Genomic DNA, 23,530 nt, shown 5'->3' with positions numbered 1-23,530 from the left:
AGATGAGATTCCTTTTTATTATTGGTCAAGGCATAGACATATCAGAACAAGGAAATTATGTTAGAATGGTATCAAACAATAGCTAGGCCACAGCTAGATTTCTGTGTGCAGTTCAGCTCACTGTGCTACACTTCAGAGGATGCAGAGGAGATTTATGAGGATATTGTCAGGAATGGATAATTTAAATTATGAGGAAAGTTTGGATAGGCTTGGGGTTTTTTTTGGAACCCACCAGCTGAGGGGAGATTTAATTGAAGTATATAAGATGATGATGTACCTAGATAGAGTGGATCGGATGGACCTATTTCCCTTAGCAAAGACTTCAGTAACCAGGGGCATGGATTTAAGTAATTGCTGCAAGCACCAGGAAGAAATTGAGAACTGTCTTTCACTCAGAAGTTGATGGGAATCTGAAAGGACAGTGGAGATAAAAGCCCTCATGGCACTTAAAAAAAAACTTATGGATGCACGTGAAGTGCTTGCAGGGACCCATGAGTTGGAGAACGGCTCTTTTGGCTGGCAGAGGCACGATGGACCAAGAGACCTTCAACCATGCTGTAAATTTTGTGTGTTTCCATGTTGGGTAGAGTCAATGATTAAATGAAAATTGCTATTACATGGTGTTTTGTTTATTCACATCTGTCATCCACTAGGAATTAAAATAATGATGGTTCTTTTTTATTATATCACATCTAATATATAAATTAAATTCTGTTCTGTTTCATTATAGCTGTTGCATTCAAAAACGCAAAACAGTTTGACCAAGCAAAAGATGCCTATCTAAGAGAAGCTGAATCACATCAGAACAATAGAGCGTATCCTTTTATTACATTGAAAATAGCCAACTGCTAGAAGTTCTTTTCTTGGTTTGTATGATGTTTTCAAAAAGTACTGATCATCGTTTCTAGTTTTCAAGGAAGTAAGGTACATCAGAGGATGCTTTAAGTCATTCATTTCTATACACAACTCCTAAATAATGATTACAGTGAGGGTGAATTACTGTGGGGCATCTACTGCTTGACCATTGTTTATAGAGGTTGAAGGATAGACGCTGACAAGTTGTTTTTTTTCTGGCTGCAGAGCCTAGAGCTACTGGTTACATTCTGAGGAGAAATATATTCATCTGAGTATTGGGAATTCTTGGAATTCTACCCCAACAATTCAGCGTTGAGTGTATTCTAGACAGATCATCAGATTTGTGGACACTGAGGAAATAAAGGGATGGGGAAGAAAGTGGAATTGAGGTTCAAAATGAGTTTCACTGAATGGGGAGCAACCTTCAGGGACCATGGTGTATTCCTGCTTCTATTTCTCATGTTCTTTAGCAAATTCTGGGAAAATGATGCAAATGCTGCTTTCACTGAATGCTGATATTTCACTGAGGTTATAATGGATAACTGGGTGAGCCACCAGGAAAATTCATGCCCAGCATCTTTTCCCGTTGCTTGTCGCTCATTGCTCAGCTGCATTTAAAAAGTTTTCAGATTTGGTTTTAAATTGGTCATCCTTGCAGCTTCCTGCTCCAAGAAGCGTTTCAACATTACTGGTGGCCTTTGGAGCCAGTAGGCAGAGGCATTGCCTTTCTGAATGTCTATTGAAATTGTCCAACTTGGCTCAATGGTAGCACTTTCACCTGTGAATCAGAGGGTTATGGTTTCAAACCCAATCCAGAGACTTTAATATATAATCTTCACTGCATTAATAATGATTGTTGCATTTCTTTTTGGATTGGGACCATTTGCCCTCTTTGGAGAATAAGAATATCCATTGGAACTAATCAAAGTAGAGTAGGGGAGATCTCCCTGATAAGCTGGCCATCATTTATATCTCAACTAGCATCTCCAAATAAAGTGTAGGATATAACGGTAGCTAAATCTATAAGCATGCATGTCTTGGAACTAAATTAGCACTGAGCTCTTGAGTTACTTTAGAATCAGTTTCAACTCAAAGCTCATACTTTGTCATTGCAATATGTTATATTTCAGAATGAGTCTGGACAACGTGACTAAATTAAAGAAGTGCATTTTCACAGGGCAACTCCTGAAAGTTAGCAGCAAGCGATAGAAGCATGGCAGATACCATGGAATTTCACTCCTATTGTTTTCAGAGCAACTTCCTAAGCATTTACATCTTCTATCAAGTCAGAATATAGGAATTGCTTGCTTTTTAGAATTGAGATGTGGAATTGGCATGATTGTGAATTGCTATGAAATAAATGGGCAAAACTCTTAAAATTTTGATTTGTAGACTGGAACTTGAAGACACAGTAGCAAAGTCAGCCAGTAAAATATTTTTTTTAAAACTTGATGAACCCTGAAAGGAACTAATGACTTCTCATTGGCATATTTTAAACAGTGATAAGATCCAGCTGAGACATTGGTCTGTCTGATGAGATTAAACTGACAGTTGAATTAGCAATTGTAATATGTCTTTGCTGCTGATACTTCTGTTTGTCTTCCTTAACAGCCTGTTCACTCTAGTTTCTTCCATGCTGCTAAGTAAGTACTGTAAATTCCTACTGTTCTTATTTTCATTGCAACACAAAATTAAATGAAACCTATTGTAAATGGTGAATTTAGAGGCTGAACTAGTGCCCTTCTAATGGGTTGCAGCCATCAAGGACAAAATATGTTCTTTGTCTATCCGATCGATTCAAATTTCAGAATCTCTGGAATTTGGTAATGATGTCAAAAGCATCGAAAGATGCATAAAAGATCAGGGTGGAAGAGTCAAAATTCCTAACTGAGATCATTTAAAAAATTTTAATAATTTAAAATTTCTAAACAAAAGTGGAACGCTTAATTAAATGCTGCATCAAGCTCCGATAATGTCAGGAGTCTGTGTCTGTCAAAGAGATTCAAAATTGATTTTTTTTTTCACATTTTGTTGGGATTATTATCAGGGGTTTTTACAAGATGGGCATTTTATTGCATGTTGGACCAATTCAAATTTACAAAGAGGATTGCATGGAATTTCAAATTTCACATGGCATCTAGCTCATGCACTTGCAGAGAATTCCTACAGTGCAGAAGAGGCCATTCGGCCCATCTAGCCTGCACCAACAATAATCCCACCCAGTGCCTATCCCCACGTATTTACCCTGCTAATCTCCCTGACACTGAGGTGCAATTTAACATGGCCAGTCAACCTAACCCGCACATCTTTGGACTGTGGGAGGAAACCGAAACACCCGGAGAAAACCCACAGAAACACAGGGAGAATGTGCAAACTCCACACATACAGTGACCCAAGCCGAGAATCGAACCTGACCTGGCGCTGTAAAGCAGCAGTGCTAACCATTGTGCCATCGGGCTGCCCATTCCAGTTATTCCTTGTACTTCAATCATATCTATTTGTTATACTGCTAGGTATTAAAGATCCATCTTGTTCTATTTTTAAGGGCAAACGGTTTTCGTTGTGCCAGAGCAGTTTCTTGTCCATTACAATAGTAAGAAAAATGCATTGCTTCTTCTTGCCTTACACACAATATTGTCATTCTGCAGTACCTTGCTAAAATTGATATCTGATTTTGCCTTCATGCAGTTTCTCACCAACTTTCTTGTTGTTAGATTGTGTAGAACCGGAAATGTTTGGTGATCTCTTTTGTACTTGATATTTTTCATAGGCTATACGTAACTTTCAGTATTGTGGACTTTTATCTCAGTTTCTTACGAATTGTAATTCACTGATTTCTCATTCCAGATTTTATGCAAATAGGGACTCACTGATTGCTCTAACCATGCAGATTCATACTAATTACTTGCATCTCACAGGTTTTTAGTTGAAGACAGTGGTGTCAGAGGATGAGATGAGAGTGAGAAATTGCCAAGTGAGTGGTTATAGTGGAGATTGTTTGGTAGTACAGAATTTGAATATTTGAAAGGAGAGACACGTTGCTGACACTTTTCGTCTTGCAGTCATCAGGACAAATGCAAGAATGCCAAACTCAAACAAATCTCAACAATTTATACCAAAGGAGAAAAGTGTGCAGATTGGTTGGCAAGTCAATCCTGATTGCATGAGGTGTTACCATGTAGAAAGCAACGGGGACCCATTGGCTCCCCAGCTCCCGGGTAATCAAAAAAGGCACAAGGCATGAACAATTTATTTGCAGAGGCCAGGTTCCTGGATGTGAATATATGTCACTTTTAGCAAGCGTAAATGAACCACTTTACGAGTTTGACTGATTATCTTAAGTTGGTCGTTAGCATGTTCAGGCTGGTACAGCAAATGCTGCCCAATTGCAGAATCACACCGAACAATAAACATTTTAAATAGTCGGTTAGTGATGCCGAACTTGAGTATTACTGAAAAAAGAGATATATTTTGTTGAAGCCACTAAACACGTAACGAACCATGTACTGTCAGAAAGTGAGGAGTTTGTTCTTGCGCGTGTTTTCAATTTTGGTGTGCATTCACCCCAGATCAAACAGGAAGAGGTATTTGCTGAGTTCAAACTCCTCTACTCCCAACTATCTTTCCACAAACCAGCATTCACTGAAGACACTGAATCCTTGTACCATGCCTAGTACATTTATTGTGGGATTTTGATGACCTGTCTGATTTTCAGGTTGCGAGGCCATAAGACCAACCTGGACATACACATCAGCAAACTTGACAAAGGGACGGGCATAGTCATCCTTAGCAAGCAAAAACTAAATACGCCATTTATACTTATTCCACCTGCCACTAACATAAACGGACTTCCTTGCTTGGAAGTAAGCCTAAGAATGCTTGCTGGACTTGTGCAAGAGTGATGAGCTGCTACATCAAATGTATTAAGAAGTCTAACAACACCAGGTTAAAGTCCAACAGGTTTATTTGGTAGCAAAAGCCATTAGCTTTCGAACAGCCTGTTCCGAAAGCTAGTGACTTTTGCCACCAAATAAACCTGTTGGACTTTAACCTGGTGTTGTTAGACTTCTAACTGTGTTTACCCCAGTCCAACGCTGGCATCTCCACATCATGACATCAAATGTATGACAGGATTCATCCTCCCACATTGCGCCCTATCTTATCTATGACTGGTTCTTCACAACATGAATTAGCCAAATTATTGGGTGAATTGTTGCAACCAGTTTTGAGCATATTTTCCACATACATGATGAAGGTTACCTTCACATTCGTGAACACCATGCAAGAATTGTATCGCGATAGTGATGATGTGTACATGTGCTTTGATTTGATATTGATTTTATGTGATTTGATAACGCCAGCCTATTCGCCAATGTTCCACTTAAAGAAGCCATTGATATTTGTGCTGCAGCATTATATCATGATCTAGACCCACCACTATCACGTGAATCAGTATTCATCAAACTTGTGTACTTGCAACTTACGCAGTTGAGTTCAATTTTAACAACAGCATGTCTGCCTAATTAAATTGTGTTGCCATGGGAGCCCCTCTAGGCCCAGCCCTCTCAAACATCTTTGTTGGGTTCCATGAGAAACATGTCTTCGAAGACTAACGCCTAACCTATTCCTTACTTATTTCTGATTATGTAGATGATATGTTTGCTATATTTAAATCTGCAGCTGCATGTAATGATTTCCTTAAATGTCTTGATGGGCTCCATTTTGCACTCAGATTTACCTTTTAGAGGTAGAGCAGACAAATGAACTCCCTTTCCAGGATGTACTAGTTGACAAATCCGCCAGGAGATTCTCTAACATAGCCTATCATAAACCTACCTTCATTGGTCAATATATGTGTGGGACTCTTGCAGTTCAGTGCACGTAAGGTTGACTTCAATGGCAACCTTGTAAATAGAGTCTGAGCCATTTTCTCACCATACAAACTTGATGCTGAAATAGGGCACATCAAAGACATCATGTGGGATAATAGCTGATAAGATCATTTTGTGCTATATATCTCTCACACACATGAATGGGCTTAAGGCTGTCACTTTGGGCCCTGAAAATGCCCAACTTACCTCAGATTACCTTGGAAGGGCAAAGTGTCTCAAACATTTGAGCCAACAGGTCAAGCTCGCTGTTTTATGCTGCTATGTAGTAGGAACATGAGTGGTAATTGCCACCAATAGGATGCCAAAAAGACATTCTGTCTCACCCAAATAAGTAATGCAGTATAGGAATTTCAGTGCCAGTGTGATGCTTGCTATGTGGGCTGTATGTCACTGTTATGGTTCAGGTTAGAAACTCCAAAGTGTTTTCTAAAGCCCGTCTGGATCATAAGTTTTGCATCATGAATTTGGCTAGAATAAGCATGATAGGCTTTACTTCAAATGACCCACGAGGGAGCTTTTATCAAACAAAGTTTATTTTAAAAATATAGTCAACGTGTATAGTAAGAAAATTAGCAAGAGCTTTTATCAATTACAAGCAAAAACAAAACAACCATAATAATATATAGCCTTTAACAAAGATACCTGATGTGTTCCAATCAAGCCAAAACCCTTGCCATAGACAAAATCCTTTAAACAGGTTCGCTATGGCAAAGTCTACTGCTCACGTGATAATGGAAGTTGAGTCCTTTGGTTGAAGTCTGTAGTCCTCTGCTCTTGAGACTCAGAACAGTTTGAAGACAAGACAGCTTCCTAAAACACCAGAGAGACTCTGGCCCAGCCCCCACCAACAGCAGGTTTTCATCCTTCAGGAAGACAAGATCTTGTTTTCAGCTAACCAACAGAATTTTTAAAACTACAGGGAGAGAGGGAAAACACTTTTTAGCTTACTGTCCCTTCTAAAACTAAAATCTCAAACCTGCAGCTCCAATCTGAAACTGAAAATGAAATTCCTGTCACCTGAGCTGCCCACAGTTTTTTTTTCTCCTCCCAACAATGACATCACCTAAGGCTATGAGCATGAATTTAAAAAAACTCTTAAAGGTACACTAACATCACGGTCCCAAAGACTAGCGGATTGTATCAAACAGCATGTCCCTTCCACTGTTTGCTGTGGGCAAAGTACAGGTCATACCCAACCAGTCCATATTTGCAAAACTCGAGCAGTATCCAACATTAGATATGATTCCGCAATTGGACAACATTTGTTAAATAATCTTCTTTTATGTTAAGAATTACATTGACAACCAATTTAAGATTGTCTGTTGGGCTCGCAGTATGGCACATTTACATGTACTGGAAAGTTACGTATACCAATACAAGGGCCCTGGTCTTTTTAGACAGAACATGTACGCACATTGCACCTGTTTCAGCTGAACAAAAAAAGTGGCAGCCGTTCACTGGTTCGTTCCTCAGCCTAGATCAGTCAGTCGAGCTATCTGATTTAAATTTCAAACTGCTTGGTAGTTAACTGTCAGTCACCATCAATTGGTGCATTCTCCATGGCAACCTCTGTACCAATCAGAGTTTACTTGCCACCCAATCAGCACACACTTCTCGTACAATATAGTTTTGGTATTCTTATGATTGTCCTGATGCGTGCAGTACTCAAATAGATGTTTTGTGGTGGATTTTTGCAAGTTCAGACACGTTGAGTGTAATCTGAATTCTGCCCATCATGAACAATCAAAGGAACATGCTGTTTGTAATAAAGTAGGATGTGCAAAGTCGCAATGTTGGTGGTTTAAGAAAAGCACTGAGAAGACAGACATGGTAAAACAGTATAAACCAGTGGGGTTTGATAAAGTGGTAAAGAAAACCTCAGTTGAAGCTAAAGAGGTGCAACAGAATGTACAGCCTGGTCAGGGGTTGATTGATAAGAAAGTGCCAGATCTCTAAAGAATTTACTTGTGTGGGTAAAGTTTACCAATGTATACCAGGAGTAGGTAAAGAAGTTAAAATTTTGAGATATAGGGGCAAGTCAGCCTTTGCTGGTGAGAGATGAGGAGTTATATAGTTTGAAAGGAGTATTGCCAGAAAAGGTGGTTATATAACTACGACCCAAGCCAAAAACTCCAAAGTGTTTTATGAAGATAGATTAGATCCTAAGTTTTACATTTGATTTTTGACATGGGTGAGCATAAGGTAAGTCACTTGAGGTATGATTCAAGTGACCCACGGGAAAGCTTTCATCAAACTAAGTTTATTTAAGAACACAGTTAACATATAGAAACATAGAAAAACTACAGCACAAAACAGGCCCTTTGGCCCCACAAGTTGTGCCGAACATATCCCTACCTTTTAGGCCTACCTATAACCCTCCATCCTATTAAGTCCCATGTATTCATCCAGGAGTCTCTTAAAAGACCCTATTGAGTTTGCCTCCACCACCACTGACGGCAGCTGACTCCACTCGCCCACCACCCTCTGTGTGAAAAACGACCCCCTAACATTTCCCCTGTACCTACCCCCCAGCACCTTAAACCTGTGTCCTCTCGTAGCAGACATTTCCACCCTGGGAAAAAGCCTGAGAGTCCACCCGATCTATGCCTCTCAACATCTTATATACCTCTATCAGTTCTCCTCTCATCCTACGTCTCTCCTATCCTCATAAGGCATGCCACTCAATCCAGGCAACACCCTTGTAAATCTCCTCTGCACCCTTTCAATCTTTTCCACATCCTTCCTGTAATGAGGCGACCAGAACTGAGCACAGTACTCCAAGTGGGGTCTGACGAGGGTCTTATATAGCTGCATCATTATCCCCGGACTCCTAAACTCAATCCCTCGACTGATAAAGGCCAGCACACCATACGCCTTCTTAACCACCTCCTCCACCTGCGGGGCCGATTTTAGAGTCCTATGGACCCGGACCCCAAGGTCCTTCTGATCCTCTACAATACTGAGAGTCTTTCCCTTTATATTGTACTTCTTCATCCCATTTGACCTGCCAAAATGGACTACTACGTATTTATCTGGGTTGAAATCCATCTACCACTTCTCTGCCCAGTATTGCATCCTATCTATGTCCCTCTGTAACTTCTGACATCCCTCCAGACTATCCACAACCTCACCAACCTTTGTGTAAAAATAATTCGCGTAACTTTTACAAATGACGAATTAAACATGACAGAATATAAACAACAGTTAGATATTTATGTTGTTCCAAGTCAAACACCATCCCACAGACATTCACCCCTCTTCAGACTTGGCACAGAAACAAGAATGCTCATGTGATGCTGGGTTTTTAGCTTTTTTACATCTGCTGTGAATTGGTTCTTTGAATGTTGGATTAAATCTCTGAGGCTTCCCAGTCTTGGAACTTTCAGCAAGCCTCTGGAAAGAGAGAGAGACAGAGACACTGCCTTCTTCCACCACCTTCTAACAGCAACAGAAAAAATGAAACTAAATCTGGACTTTTCTCTGAAGCATAGCTATCCCTAACCACATGACATGAACTGTCAATCAATCTCAAATCAAGCTTCACTCAGACATTCCTAAAGAACCGTTAAACCACAGAACACCTCATTAGTCCAGATTAAAATCAGCATGATGTCTATTATATTGCTTCAGTAACAATTAGAGGACACCAGTTACAGACATCATGGCACCAATAAAATGCTAGGACTTGCTTGAAAAACCTGCAGAGAAATATGATTAAAATACATTTCTTAAAGGCACAGTATCATCACATGATTGATTTGATCAGCCAATCATTGGCACATACAGTTTATGTACCTACCATCACACTGGCACTGAAATTCATTTATCATATCGCTCAGTTGCATGGGGAAGAAGAGCATCTATTTGAACAGACAGCAGCACCCTGTTAGTGGAAAGTACCACCACATAGCAGTGGCTTGAAACTGCTTGCTTAACCTGTTCAGACTTTTGACATTCTTTGCCTTTCCAGGAATTGTAGGATGTGTTGTGTCAGTCACTCTAGAAATATGATCTTTCTGTTTGTTTTGGGCGGCACAGTGGGTAGTACTGCTACATCACAGCGCCAGGGTTCAATTCCGGCCTTGGGTGAAGTCTGTGTGAAGTTTGCATGTACTCCGTGTGTTTGTTTCCTCTGGTTTCCTCCCACACTCCAAAGATTTGCAAGTTGGGTGGATTGGCCATGCTAAATTATCCCTTACTGTGTAGGTTAGGGCGTGCCTTTGTTGTTTATGGCGCCTGAGAGTCCATCTGTTATATATTTTTTGTCTTTTTTGTGCCATCTGATGAAACTAAGTGGCTTGCTACATCATTTCAGAGGGTGGTTAAGACTCAACCACATTATTCCAGGTCTGGAGTCACATGTAGACTAGACCAAGCAAGGACAACATATTAATGAACCCGGTGGGATTTTACAATATCTTCAGATCATTATTAATAAGACTATCAACTGATTCCAGATTTATTAATTAATTGAACTTAAAATCCTCCAGCTGACATGAGATTTGAACTCATGTTAAGGAACATTAGTTTGGACCTCTACATTACCAGTCTACTAACATTACCATTACTCTACCGCCCATCTTAGAATAATAGAATCCCTACAATGCAGAAAGAGGACTTTCGGCCTATCCAGTCTGCACCGACTCTCCGACAGAGCATGCCACCCAGGTCCCATTCCCGTAACCTCATATATTTACCCTGCTAATTCTCCCTAACCTACACAGTAAGGTTCAATTTAGCATGGCCAATCCACCCAACCTGCAAATCTTTGGAGGTGCCCCCTAGTGCCATGTCCACCTTGTCGAGACTGTTCAGAATCATCTATATTTCAATCAAGTCACCCCTCAGTCTTCTAAGCTGCAGTTGAAGCCCAATCTACAACTTTTCTTCATAAGACAACCTGCTGCTTCCAGGTGTATCAATCTCTGAACTGCCTCCAACTACCCTGTCATCACCGTCATGGACGGTGCTATGAAGTGTCATTTACTGAGCAACAAACTGCTCACCAATGCACTGTTTGGATCCCACCAACGCTAGTCAGCTTTAGAATTCACTAGAGCCTTGGCCTAAACATGAACAGAACAACTGAATTCCAGATGTGAGGTGAGCGTGACAGCCCATGACATTGAGGCAGCATTTGATTGGGCATGACATTAATGAGTCCTAGCAAAATTGAAATCAATGGGAAAAAGTTAGGCCCAGCTGTCTTCAGTTGTTTCCCTATATCATAAAATCCCTACAGTGCAGAAGGAGGCCATCCGGCCCATCGAGTCTGCACCGACCACGATCCCACCCCAGGCCCTATTCCCGTAGCCCCTCATATACACGCTGCTAATCCCCTTGACACTAGGGTTAATTTAGCCTAGCCAATCCACCTAACCTGCACATCTTTAGACTACGGGAGGAAACCGGTGCACCCGGAGGAAACCCACGCAGACACAGAGAATGTGCAAACTCCACACAGACTGATCCGAGGCCGGAATTGAACCAGGTTCCTGGCGCTATGAGGGGCGGCACTGTGCTGCCCTGTGGTAAGGTCAAAAGTGGAGATGTTTGAAAATTATTACCCGATGTTCAGTACCATTCACTACTCCTCAGATTTTGGAGCAGTCTCTTCCCACATGAAGCAAGATCTAGACATCATTCAAGCCTGTGCTAATAAGTAGCTGGTCAAATTCATGTACCACATATGCAATGACCATTTCGAACAAGAGTGAATCCATTGATTTCCCTTTGGCATCCAATGGCATTACCATTACTGAATCCACCACCATCAGTATACCATTGACCAGAAGTTAAACTGGATCAGTCATGTAAATACTGTGACGACAAGAGAGGTCAGAAAATTCTGTGCCAATAATACACTCTTGACTTCCTAAAGCCAGTTCACTATAAAGCGCAAGTCAGGAGTGTGATGGAATACTCTCCACTTACTTGAATGATTGCAGCTTCAATAACACTCAAGAAGCTTGGCACCATCGAAACCAAAGCAATCTGCTTGATTGACACTTCATTTACTACCTTAAACATTCACTCCCTTCACCACCAGTGCACAATGGCAAGAGTGCTTACCATCCACAAGATGCACTGCAGCAACTTGTCAATGCTCCTGTGTGTGTGTGTGTATATAAAGAGTACCTCGTCACCACCTGTTCGAGGGCAGTTGGGGATGGGTAATAAATGCTGGCTTTCCCAGCGATACATCCTAAACAAATTTTAAAAATTCAGAAATCTGCTTTGGAAAATTTCTCCACTTTTGCCTCCGAGTATTGTTATTTTTAGTCAGATATAACATGTTTGGACTAGAACATCCTGTACTCTGCCTAGGACTGCATCAGCCCTCTGTTATGTTAAATAAATTACAGCCAGTTTTATAGACTTATGATACAATGCATCCCCATACTGTGATTTCTTTGTTCTCCACAGAGCATATGAACAGGCTGGAATGATGTTGAAGGTTGGTTCCTTGGCTTTTTTTTTCATTTCTAAAATCTGAATGATTTTTTAAAAAAAAAGTTATTTTTGATCACATGAAGTACTGTGTAAAATTTCCTTTTCAGTAAAAATACTCCTTTGTCTCTGGTTAACTTGCTAACAATATGGCAGAAATGTCCAGCTTTGAAGTGTGAGATTTCAAAGAATGCAATTTTGTTAATGTGTCCTTATGGAAGAAAATTCGTATTTGTCCAGGTTATTATTGAGATTATTCTTGCTTTCTTAAGGGCTGAAGTTTAATGGCCATGGTGGTTGGCAACTACGCCATGACTGTTTTCCGAAGCCCTAACGGCTCGAACCATGAATCTGGCAGATAACTGCCTGCTGCTGAGGCTTCCGTGCTTTAAGGGTAAAGCACCTGACCTCAAGCTGCTGGCCAATCAGGCACCCTTTGCTGGGTGGCTTCCTCACGTGGCTTATGGTGCCTCCAGCGGCAACAGCATGAGGACCTTAAGAGGCCATTAATTGTCCACTTGCGGGGCTCACTTGGCCTTAGGGTAGGAATGCTATCATCACCTTCCTTGCTCCTGTCTTAATCAGGGTGGAGGGGGAGTCGGGAAGGTGATAGGCACCTCTGGTGAAGTCTGCACACCCACTCACCCCTCCCTTAAGCATGTTTCCTCCCTAAGTTTCAGATAACTCATTGATATTTTTATTTCTTAATGTACAATCTTAATAAAAGTGATATTACATTACAGGTTTATTAAAATTTCCCCTTTGGTTGACTACTGAAAACATTCCTATATATATTTAATTAAAATTGGTGTGTTATTGTGATTATATGTCCACAAACTGACCAGACAGATCAAATAATTTGCATGCACAGCTTTGGCATCACTCAGCCCTTAAGGGAAGCAGCCAGGCACACATTTCACCCTAAGTACTGTTGCTCATTCATTTATTCATCAACCATTTTTTAACATTTGTATTTCCATTTGGCATTTCAGCAGTGAAGAGCAGGAAGTGATATAGTTGTCTCTTTAGTTTCAGATCAATAGCTCCTTTACTTCTTCCATTAATTGTGAAGTGCTACCTTTCATGGGAGAATCTAGAAGGGTAGGGGTGACCGTTCAAAAGTAAAGGCTCTCCCATTTACATAGAAATATACATAGAAAATAGAAGCAGGGAGTAGACCATTCAGCTCTTCGAGCCTGCTCAGCCATTCATCATGATCATGGCTGATCATTAAATTCAATATCCTGATCCTGCCTCTCCCCCCCCCCCCCCCCCCCCCCCCAATATCCCTTGATCCCTTTACCCCCAAGAGTTCTATCTAATTCTCCTTGAAATCACACTAGGTTTTGGCCTCCACTGCTTTTTGTGATAGTGAATTCCACAGATTCACCGTTCTCTGGGTGAAGAAATTTCTCTTCACCTCAGTCCTAAAAGGTTTACCCCTTATCCTTAAACTAGAACCTAGTTCTGGACTCCCCCACCAAAGGGAACATTCTTTCTGAATCCACCCTGTCTAATCCTGTTAGAATTTTATACGTTTCCATGAGATTCCCTCTTTAAACTCCAATATTTCCAACTCAGTCTCTCCTCATATGACAATCCTGCCATCCCAGGAATCAGCCTGGTAAAACCTTGCTGTACTCGCTCTATAGTAAGAACATACTTCAGATAATGACACCAAAACTGCACACAATACTTCAGGTGTGGCCTTACCAATGCCCTATACAATTGCAGTAAAACATCCCTATTCCTGTACTCAAATCCTCTTACTATGAAGACTGACATACCATTTGCCGCCTTTACTGTCTGCTGTACCTGCATGCTTGCTTTCAGCGACTGATGCAGGAGGACACAAAGGTCTCGCTGAGTATCCACCTCTCTCAATTTACACCCATTCAAATAATAATCCACCTTCCTATTTTTGCTACCAAAATGGATAATCTCACATTTATCCACATTATACTGCATATGCTCACTCACTCAGCCTGTCCAAATCACACTAAAGCATCTCGGCATTCTCCTCACAGCTCACCATCCCATCCAACTTTATATCATCTACAAATTTGGAAAATATACATTTAGTTCCCTCATCCAAATCATTAATATATAATGTGAACAATTGGGGCCCTAGCACATACCCTTGTAGTACCCCACTAATCACTGCCTGTCAATCGGAAAAAGACCATTTATTCCAACTCTTTGCTTCCTGTCTGCTAACCAGCTTTCTATCCATCTCGACACTACCCATAATTCCATGCGCTTTAATTTTACATTTTGTAATCTGCATAGTAATTTAAGTTCGCGATAATGAGGATTTATTTTCTCAGAGCATTGTTAGTCTTTGGAATTCTCTTCCTCATGAAGCAGTGGAGCCTGGATCATTGGATATATTCAAGACTCGAGTCATGGGTTCTGGGGGATAGGTAGCAAAATGGAGTGAAGGCCGCAATCAGATCAATCATGATTTTATTGAATAGTGGTGCAGACTCCAAAAGGCCTGAATAGCCTCATAAAATCATAGGAAATAGGAACAGGAGTAGGCCATTCAGCCTATTGAGCCTGCTGCGCCATTCAATAAGGCCATGGCTGATCTCATTGTGGCGTTAATTCCACTTTCCAGCCTTCCCGTTCCCTCATTAATGTACAAATAAATCCTAAATTTTAGTGCCATCTTCATCTTTTTTTAATTATTCTGATTATCTCTCAAAATACATTTGAAATCTATATTTTAAAAAATGTACTCGGGATCATTGCAAAGTCATGTTTATTGTCCATCCCTGTTTGGTCTAAATGTGGTCATCCTTTGAGCAATTGTTATAGTGTGGGACAGTAATGATATGTAGGCTTGAAAGACATCAATAAACTAGTTGAATTTTTAATGACAAGCTGGTAGCTTTTGTGATCTTTTGTCTGGTGTTAACTGGTGGTCACAGTAAAAGAGTATGTTTCCCCACTTCACAAATGGCTCATTTTATGTGAAAATGCTAGTCAAATATCATAAATGTTCATTAAACCTTTCAATGGAATAGTTTATTTGAGAACTGGTTTATAATACACAATGTGATGCTAAATATTTTGAATATGATTGTTTTAGCTAGAGAAATAATTAGATAACTTGATTTTAAAATAAATGATACTATGGAAATGCTTAATAGAAGCTCTTTTTTTATTTATATTTATCAGTAATTTAAGTCTACATGGGGAAGAGCATATACATTTTAATTATTGAATGCATAATGTTTTGCTATTTTCCCTATTGTTTATCCTCAAATCTCAAATGAGTATTGTTCTCATTGATATTTAAATTCAAATATAAGCCACAAGTTAAATATTCTGCACTAATGTTTTTAAAATAGGAAATGCAAAGATTGCCAGAGGCAGTTCATCTCATTGAGAAAGCCAGCATGATGTTCATAGAGAGTGGTACGCCTGACACTGCTGCCATGGCATTGGACCGTGCTGGAAAGTAAGAAATTTTGACTACATTAATCATTCTGCAGTAGTGAGCCTTTTTGAGGGACAAGTGTCTGGGGGGGAGGGGGGTCATCATGTGCCCCGAATTCCCAATGTGGTGGGAGTGTGCAAATTCCAGGGCTGAGTGTGGCTTTTACCATCAGAATCGATCCTACAGCAGAATGGAGAAGACGCATATTGAAGCACTCTGTACATAGTTTGAGTTAGTTAATAAACAGCTGTTGTTGTTGTTAACCTGGTGGTTGCCAATCATTACTATTCCCACATTAATGACGAGGAAAACGAGCACCTGAATTCGCACTAAAAAGTGCGAAGGAGACCTTGTTTGAAACGGTCCAACTTAAGTCCACTCTGGCCCAACCTAGAAAGAGGAAATCAACAACATGCCTATCTTTTGCAAGCTAGAACCATTTGATGTAAATTCCAAAAACTGTACAGTATGTGGAGTGTTTGCAATATTTTGTCCAGGCTAATGGAATAGAGAGGAGGGATAAGAAGAATGTTATATTGCTTACTTCCTGTGAAACCCATGCATATAATTTACTCTGAAGTTTAACATCCCCAGATGCTTCTTGAAGACTTTTGCTGAGCTAGTAGACCTAGTTAAGGGGCATTATTGTCTTAAGCCCTGGGCAATTTTGAAAAGGTGCAAATTCAACTCCACGGTGAGAGCCCCAGGAGAAACAATAACAACAAATGCCTTTGTGGCAAGATTAAGACAAATAGCGGAGCATTGTGAGTTTGTGTCAGCCTTAAATGACATGTCACGAGACTGATTTAGTGTGTGGTGTAAATAATACTGCAATATAGAAGGATTTGTGAGCAGAGTCAGAAATAACCCTAAAAACAGGCACTGGAGTTTACACTCGAAGTGGAAACTGCAGAGAAGGTCTGCAGAACGGCAAGGTCCACCAGGTTTTGCAAGAAGCTACTAGCAGCAACGGTACCAAGAGTGAGGGCACTGGTTTAAGTAACAAGAGAAGCATTGAAACCGAAGGAATTCAAAAGTATAGGCAGTACAGTCAACAGCCTAGGAGTAATGTAGAGTGCTACCGACGCGGGGGAGTCACTCCCAAGAGAAGTGCCAATTCATCGAAGCAGAATGCTTGATGTGGGAGAAGAGTGGATGTAAGGCACAAGTGCAGAAATAAGCAGGGCCTACCCAGGACACGCAGGGTAAACAATCCAGCTCCAGTACATAATATGGAGAGTCAGCCAGAAGGTGAAAGAAACATTTTGTCAATGAATGACATAAAAGTAAGCAAAGTCGCCCCAATTACAGTGGTGTTATTGGTGAATGGCCATCCAGTTAAGATGGAGGTAGACACAGAGGTGTCAGCTATGGTCATTGGAGAACAAATATACCAGTATCTCCAAGGAGGGTTCAACCCCCAAGGTTGAAGAACACTGATGAAGCTTTTCAAATTGTAGAAATGACCATTACTCCTGAAAATTACAGAGAGCAAATTGCTCTCTGTAATTTGTGGTTTTGGGCCAAGGATCAAGTTTGATTGGGTGTGACTGGCCCCAGGAGATCAAACTAAACTGGCTGGAAATTTTTGAAATAAATGAGCGAGTCTGCATGAAATCCTCAGATGATACCAATAAGTATTTCAAGAGGAGATGGAGAAGTTCAAAGTTTTAAAGGCAACGATTCATGTTGATGCTGAAGCTAGCCAGATTTTTTAAGGCTAAACCTGTGCTCTACTCATTACTTGAAAGCGTTGAAACAGAGCTTAAAAGTTTAAAAGAGTTGGGCACCATTAAGCCCATGCAATTCTCAAAGTGGGCCAGTAATCAAACAAGACAAGACCATCAATATATGCGGAGAGTACAAGTTGATGATAAACTAGACTGCGAAGCTGGATAGGTATCTATCCACAAAATAGAGGATCTATATGCAAAGTTCACTGGGGTGTGACGTATATCAAGCTGGACATGAGCCATGCAGACCAACAATTAGAGCTGGACAATCCATCGAGAGAATATGTCACCTTCAACATGTATAAGGAATTATATCAGTACACGTCTACCATTTGGGATCGCATCAGTTTGTGCCATTTTTCAACGTATAATGAAAATTTTGCTTCGGGGTTTACCCATATGACATTTTGATAACGAGATCCACGGAGGAAGAGCATTTAGCCAATCAGGATGAGGCAGGAGCATGGCTGAAAAGAGAAAAGTGCATCTTCTAAATGAATCAGGTGGCTTATCTTGATTATAGAGTGGATGCACAGGGCTTACATCCTATGGCGAACAAAGTGAGAGCAATTAAGGAAGCACTAGCCCCTAGAGACACCTCAGAACTCAGGTTCTTCCTTGGGCTACTACTAAGGGTGGTTCTTTCCAAATCTATCAGCATTGCTTGCACCTTTGCATGTAATATTGAAGAAACAACAGAGGTGGTTCTGGAAAACACAAATGAGGCTTTCAACCAAGTAAAACAAACACTTCAATCGTTGTGCCTGACTCCACTACAAAGTTGGTTCTTACTGGTGATGCACTCCATATGGGGTGGGAGCTATATTATCCCATGGGATAGATGATGGTTCAGAGAGACACATTGGATGCGAATCAAGAACCCTTTCAGATGCAGAACAAGGGTATTCTCAAATTGAAGAAGACCTAGCTGTGATTTATGGTTTAAAGAATTTCATCAATATGTCTATAGGAGACATTTCACTGACATAACTGACCACTAGCCTCTCTTAGGCCTTTTTATGGAAGATAAAGCAAATTCCCCAATTGCGTTCGCTATAATACATGATGGACATAGAAATTGACGGCTTACGGGTACACGTTTGAACACAAGCCAGGGGCACACATAGCCCAAGCAGATGCCCAAGGCATCTCCCATTACCAGAAAGCACATTACTCTCTCCAGTACCTTGAGATTGTAATGGTCTTAAACTTTTTAGATACGTTGCCTGTGACAGCACAACAGATAAAGTTCTGGGCCAGTCGAGACCCACTATTATCAAGAATCAAAAACATGATACTGCATGGTTCGGAGTATGAAAGAGCTACAGATCAGATGAAGCCTTATCAAAAAAGGAAAGATGAATTTAGTTGTGAGGATGGTGTCATCCTGTGGTGAGTGAGAGCAGTCGTCCCCGTATCTCGAAGTAAGTTATATGGGCATGTCAAAAATGAAGATGCTAGCTAGAAACTATGTATGGTGGCCTGGCATAGATGCTGACACTGTGATCAGTGCCAACTACAACAGAAATTACCCGTTACAGCCCCTTTACACCCCTGGGAATTACCAGGTCAGCTATGGGTGATTGCTCATGTTGATTTCGTAGGTACGTTTATGGGTGCAATGTTCCTGTGACTAGTGGATGCCCACACAAAATGACTGAGATTTGCAAGATGAAATCTGCAACTTACCGTGCAACAATTGAGAAACTGTGCCATGCTTTGCCACCCACAGATTACCAGAAGTACTTGTTTGCAATAATGGAGCCATGGATAACCAGTGAAATTGTGGGTCTAATCAAAAAGAAAAAAGAGGCATACATAAGGTCCAGGCAGCTAAAAACAGATGGAGCACTGGAGGAATACAGAGAAAGTAGAAAAGAACTCAAACAGGGACTTAGAAGGGCAAAAAGGGGTCACGAAATGTCCTTGGCAGACAGGATTAAGGAGAATCCTAAGGCATTTTATACATACGTTAGGAACAAGAGGGTTGTTAGCGAAAGAATCGGACCTCTCAGGGACAAAGGAGGGGAATTATGCTTAGAATCAAAGGAAGTAGGTGAGATCCTAAACGAAGGAGGGGGACATGTTGACTGGTAGTGTCTCAGAGAGATGTGTTGACCCGTTAGAAAAAATCTCATTACAAGGGAGGAAGTGTTAGGTTTTTTAGGAAACATTAAGACAGACAAATCCCCAGGGCTGGATGGCATCTATCCTAGACTCCTTAAGGAGGCAAGAGATGAAATTGCTGGGCCTCTAACAGAAATCTTTGTCTCTTCACTGGACACAGGTGAGGTCCCAGAGGATTGGAGGATAGCAAATGTGGTCCCGTTATTTAAGAAGGGTAGCAAGGATAACCCGGGTATTTATAGGCAGGTGAACTTGACGTCCGTGGTTGGGAAGTTGTTGGAGAAGATTCTTAGAGATAGGATATATGCGCATTTAGAACTGAATAATCTCATTAGCGATAGACGAGGGAGGTCATGCCTCACAAATTTGGTTGAGTTGTTTGAGGAGGTGACAAAAACGATTGACGAGGGAAGGGCCATGGATGTAGTCTATATGGATTTTAGTAAAGCGTTTGACAAGGTCCCTCATGGCAGGCTGGTGCAAAAGGTTGAATCTCACGGGATAAAAGGTGAGCTAGCTAGATGGGTGGAGAACTGGCTTAGCCATAGAAGTGGAGATGCCGGCGTTGGACTGGGGTGAACACAGTAAGAAGTCTCACAACACCAGGTTAAAGTCCAACAGGTTTATTTGGTAGCAAATACCATAAGCTTTCGGAGCACTGCTCCTTCGTCAGATGGAGTGGAAATGTGCTCTCAAACAGTGCAAACAGACACAAAATCAAGTTGCAGAATACTGATTAGAATGCGAATCCTACAGCCAGCCAGGTCTTAAAGGTACAGACAATGTGGGTGGAGGGAAGCTAGTGAATCCACTAGTGAAAGCTAGTGGCATCCACTAGCTGTTCTGTCTGGAGACAATACACATCTCTTTAACCTGTGTTTAATGTTCCCTCCACCCACATTGTCTGTACCTTTAAGACCTGGCTGGTTGTAGGATTCGCATTCTAATCAGTATTCTGCAACTTGATTTTGTGTCTGTTTGCACTGTTTGAGAGCACATTTCTGACGAAGGAGCAGTGCTCCGAAAGCTTATGGTATTTGCTACCAAATAAACCTGTTGGACTTTAACCTGGTGTTGTGAGACTTTTTACTGTGTTAGCCATAGAAGACAGAGGGTAGCAGTGGAGGGGTCTTTTTCCGGTTGGAGGTCTGTGACTGGTGGTGTTCCGCAGGGCTCTGTACTGGGACCTCTGCTGTTTGTGATATATATAAATGATTTGGAGGAAGATGTAGCTGGTGTGATCAGTAAGTTTGCGGACGACACGAAGATTGCTGGAGTTGCGGATAGTGATGAACATTGTCAGAGAATACAGCAGGATATAGATAGGCTGGAACATTGGGCGGAGAAATGGCAGATGGAATTTAATCCAGATAAATGCGAAGTGATGCATTTCGGTAGATCTAATGTAAGGGGAGCTATACAATAAATGGCAGAACCATCAGGAGTATAGACACACAGAGGGACCTGGGTGTACAAGTCCACAGATCCTTAAAGGTGGCAACACAGGTGGAGAGGGTGGTCATGAAGGCATATGGCATGCTTGCCTTTATTGGATGGGGCATAGAATATAAAAGTTGGCATATAATGTTGCAGCTGTATAGAACGCTGGTTAGGCCACATTTGGAATACTGTGTCCAGTTCTGGTCGCCACACTACCAGAAGGACTGGGAGGCTTTGGAGAGAGTACAGAGAAGGTTTACCAGGATGTTGCCTGGTATAGAGGGTCTTGGCTATGAGGAGAGTTTAGGTAAACTGGGGTTGTTCTCCCTGGAAAGACGGAGGATGAGGGGTGACCTAATAGAGGTGTATAAAATTATGAAGGGCATAGATAGAGTGAGCAGTGGGAAGCTTTTCCCCAGGTCGGAGGTGACGAACACAAGGGGTCACGGGTTCAAGGTGAGGAGGGCAAGGTTCAACACAGATGCCAGGGGGATGTATTTAACACAGAGAGTGGTGGGGGCCTGGAATGCACTGCCAAGCAAGGTGATTGAGGCGGACACGCTGGGATCGTTTAAGACTTATCTAGATAACCACATGAACAGACTGGGAATAGACGGATACAAAAGAATGGTCTAGTGGGCACATGAGCGGCGCAGGCTTGGAGGGCCGAAGGGCCTGTTCCTGTGCTGTATTGTTCTTTGGCATTCACAAATGTTGAGTTCTGAAAATTCATGACATCCAATGGAATTAAGCATATCCGAACAGTCCCATATAACCCCTCATCTAATGAGTCGCAGAATGTGTGGTATAAACCTTCGAAGCTGGTATGAAGAAATTATCATCAGCGTCCCTTGAAGCAAACTTAACAAAATTCCTGCTTGCTTTCAGGACCACGCCACAGATGACCAGTGGAATAGCTCCTGCTGAGTTGCTGGGTCGGAGTTTGAGAGCCCAGTTGACCCTGGTAGTTCTTAGTTCAATGGGGAGGGGGGAGTCAAGGCAAAGTATGCAGGAAAGGAACCATAATTCATCAAGAGTCAAGAGAACATTTGAGATGGATTATCCAGTATTTGTAAAAAAACTTTGGAAATGGACCAATTTAGGTCCCAGATGTTGTTGAGGCCAGAACCGGCCCAGTGTCCTACGAAGTGGAAGTTCAGATCAAAATGTTAAAGAAGCACTCAGATCACTTAAGAAGATGAGAGTCGTCTCAAGGGCAACTGTTGCAATCTCCTCCGATTGTGCCTGCTTGTAGTGTTATGGTTGGTCAAAGGAGTGAAGAGGCAAGTCAGCCTGTTGCAGAACCAAGTGTTGACCCCAGTGAAAGTCAGGAAATAGTGGGGAGTGATGTGCCTGTACAAGAGTTAGACTGAGAATATTCAACCTAATCTATCTCTGCTGTTGAATCATAATCAGTTGAACTATGTCGCTCCCAGACAAAATGAAAGTCCCTGATAGTTCTGTGTTAAAATATTTATTGTTAATATTGTGTAAATAGTTTAACTTTTCTTGTGTAATAAGAGACTTAAAGGGGGAGGGATGTAGTGGTGAGTGTTGGGAAGGTTATATTACCTGATCACTCAATGGGGTGAGAGTGAGCAAATCTTGGGGCTGAGCGTAGCCTTTTACCACCGAGTCGATCCTCAAGCTGAATGGAGAAGATGCAATATTGAAGTAGTCGGTACATAGTTTGAGTTAGCTAAATGGTTGTTGTTGCTGTTAACCTGGTGGTCGCCAATCACTGTGATTACCACACATTCATTCATTCCCTCTCTCTCTCTCTGAAACCAAGCCCAGAGTTTCTCTGCCCCTATCGCCACTCAGCTAAATCTTTTTCTCCACTGCTCCACTTATTTAGAAAGGTGCTGATTAAGATTGTCCTTCGGTATAGCCTTCCCTTGTTTCAGAAATTGCACTAATGCTCGAGGAACCCATTCTGCTGGTGCGAACTCTACCACCGTACGTTGAGCTTCCTAATCTCCCCCTCTATTCACCAAATGGCAGAGGAAGCAATCCAGAGCCTGCCTCTCTTGCAGCCTTGCTTTTCAGAACTAATGCATAACTCCTTAAATTCCTTCTGCATGAGTTGAAACAAACTTTAAATTGTGGTTAAAACGTGGACCAAGCTGTTCTCCTCCCACCTATGAAGTTTGTCCATTTGTTCTGTGATATCCTTCACCCTATGCAGGACTTCCAGTTATGACTCCAAAAATAAGCTATTTACTTGATTATGGAATCTTCCGCAACTGGTACTTTCCTATCCTGTGGTTTACCTCCGGTCACTTGGATGATAACTTTAGTATGTTTTACAATATTATTAACTGATTAAAAGGCAATGCCAGGTTATCAAGGAGAAAGAAATGTTTTTGTTCTGTTTCAGGCTGATAGAAAATGTAAACTTGAAAAAAGCTGTAGATCTTTACCAACAGGCTGCTTCAGTGTTTGAGGTAAGTTGCAGGTACCCACTACCTTTAAATTCAATATTTTAATTGCCACTTTCAAAAACTCAGTTTTATTGAATGCTCTTGCAAGTTATATTCACAGCATCAAAACCAGGAGAAAACCGGCTGTAGAAATCAGCCCAATAG

The 23,530-nt window shown here is 41.3% G+C and overlaps 1 protein-coding gene across 1 annotated transcript in view; it reads left to right on the top strand.

Moving 5' to 3' along the window:
* Positions 1-23,530, top strand: part of napgb (N-ethylmaleimide-sensitive factor attachment protein, gamma b) — a 56,959-nt gene that overhangs the window by 12,356 nt on the left and 21,073 nt on the right. The window contains exons 3-7 of the mRNA XM_078215717.1: positions 731-815; positions 2,481-2,498; positions 12,174-12,204; positions 15,554-15,663; positions 23,323-23,389. Coding sequence (XP_078071843.1) covers positions 731-815; positions 2,481-2,498; positions 12,174-12,204; positions 15,554-15,663; positions 23,323-23,389 — 311 coding nt within the window. The remainder of the gene's footprint in view (positions 1-730; positions 816-2,480; positions 2,499-12,173; positions 12,205-15,553; positions 15,664-23,322; positions 23,390-23,530) is intronic.

Source organism: Mustelus asterias, chromosome 7 (assembly GCF_964213995.1).
Source record: "Mustelus asterias chromosome 7, sMusAst1.hap1.1, whole genome shotgun sequence".
NCBI lineage: Eukaryota > Metazoa > Chordata > Chondrichthyes > Carcharhiniformes > Triakidae > Mustelus > Mustelus asterias.
Note: the sequence above shows the minus strand (reverse complement) of the source record. Positions and strands in the feature narration are given on the sequence as shown.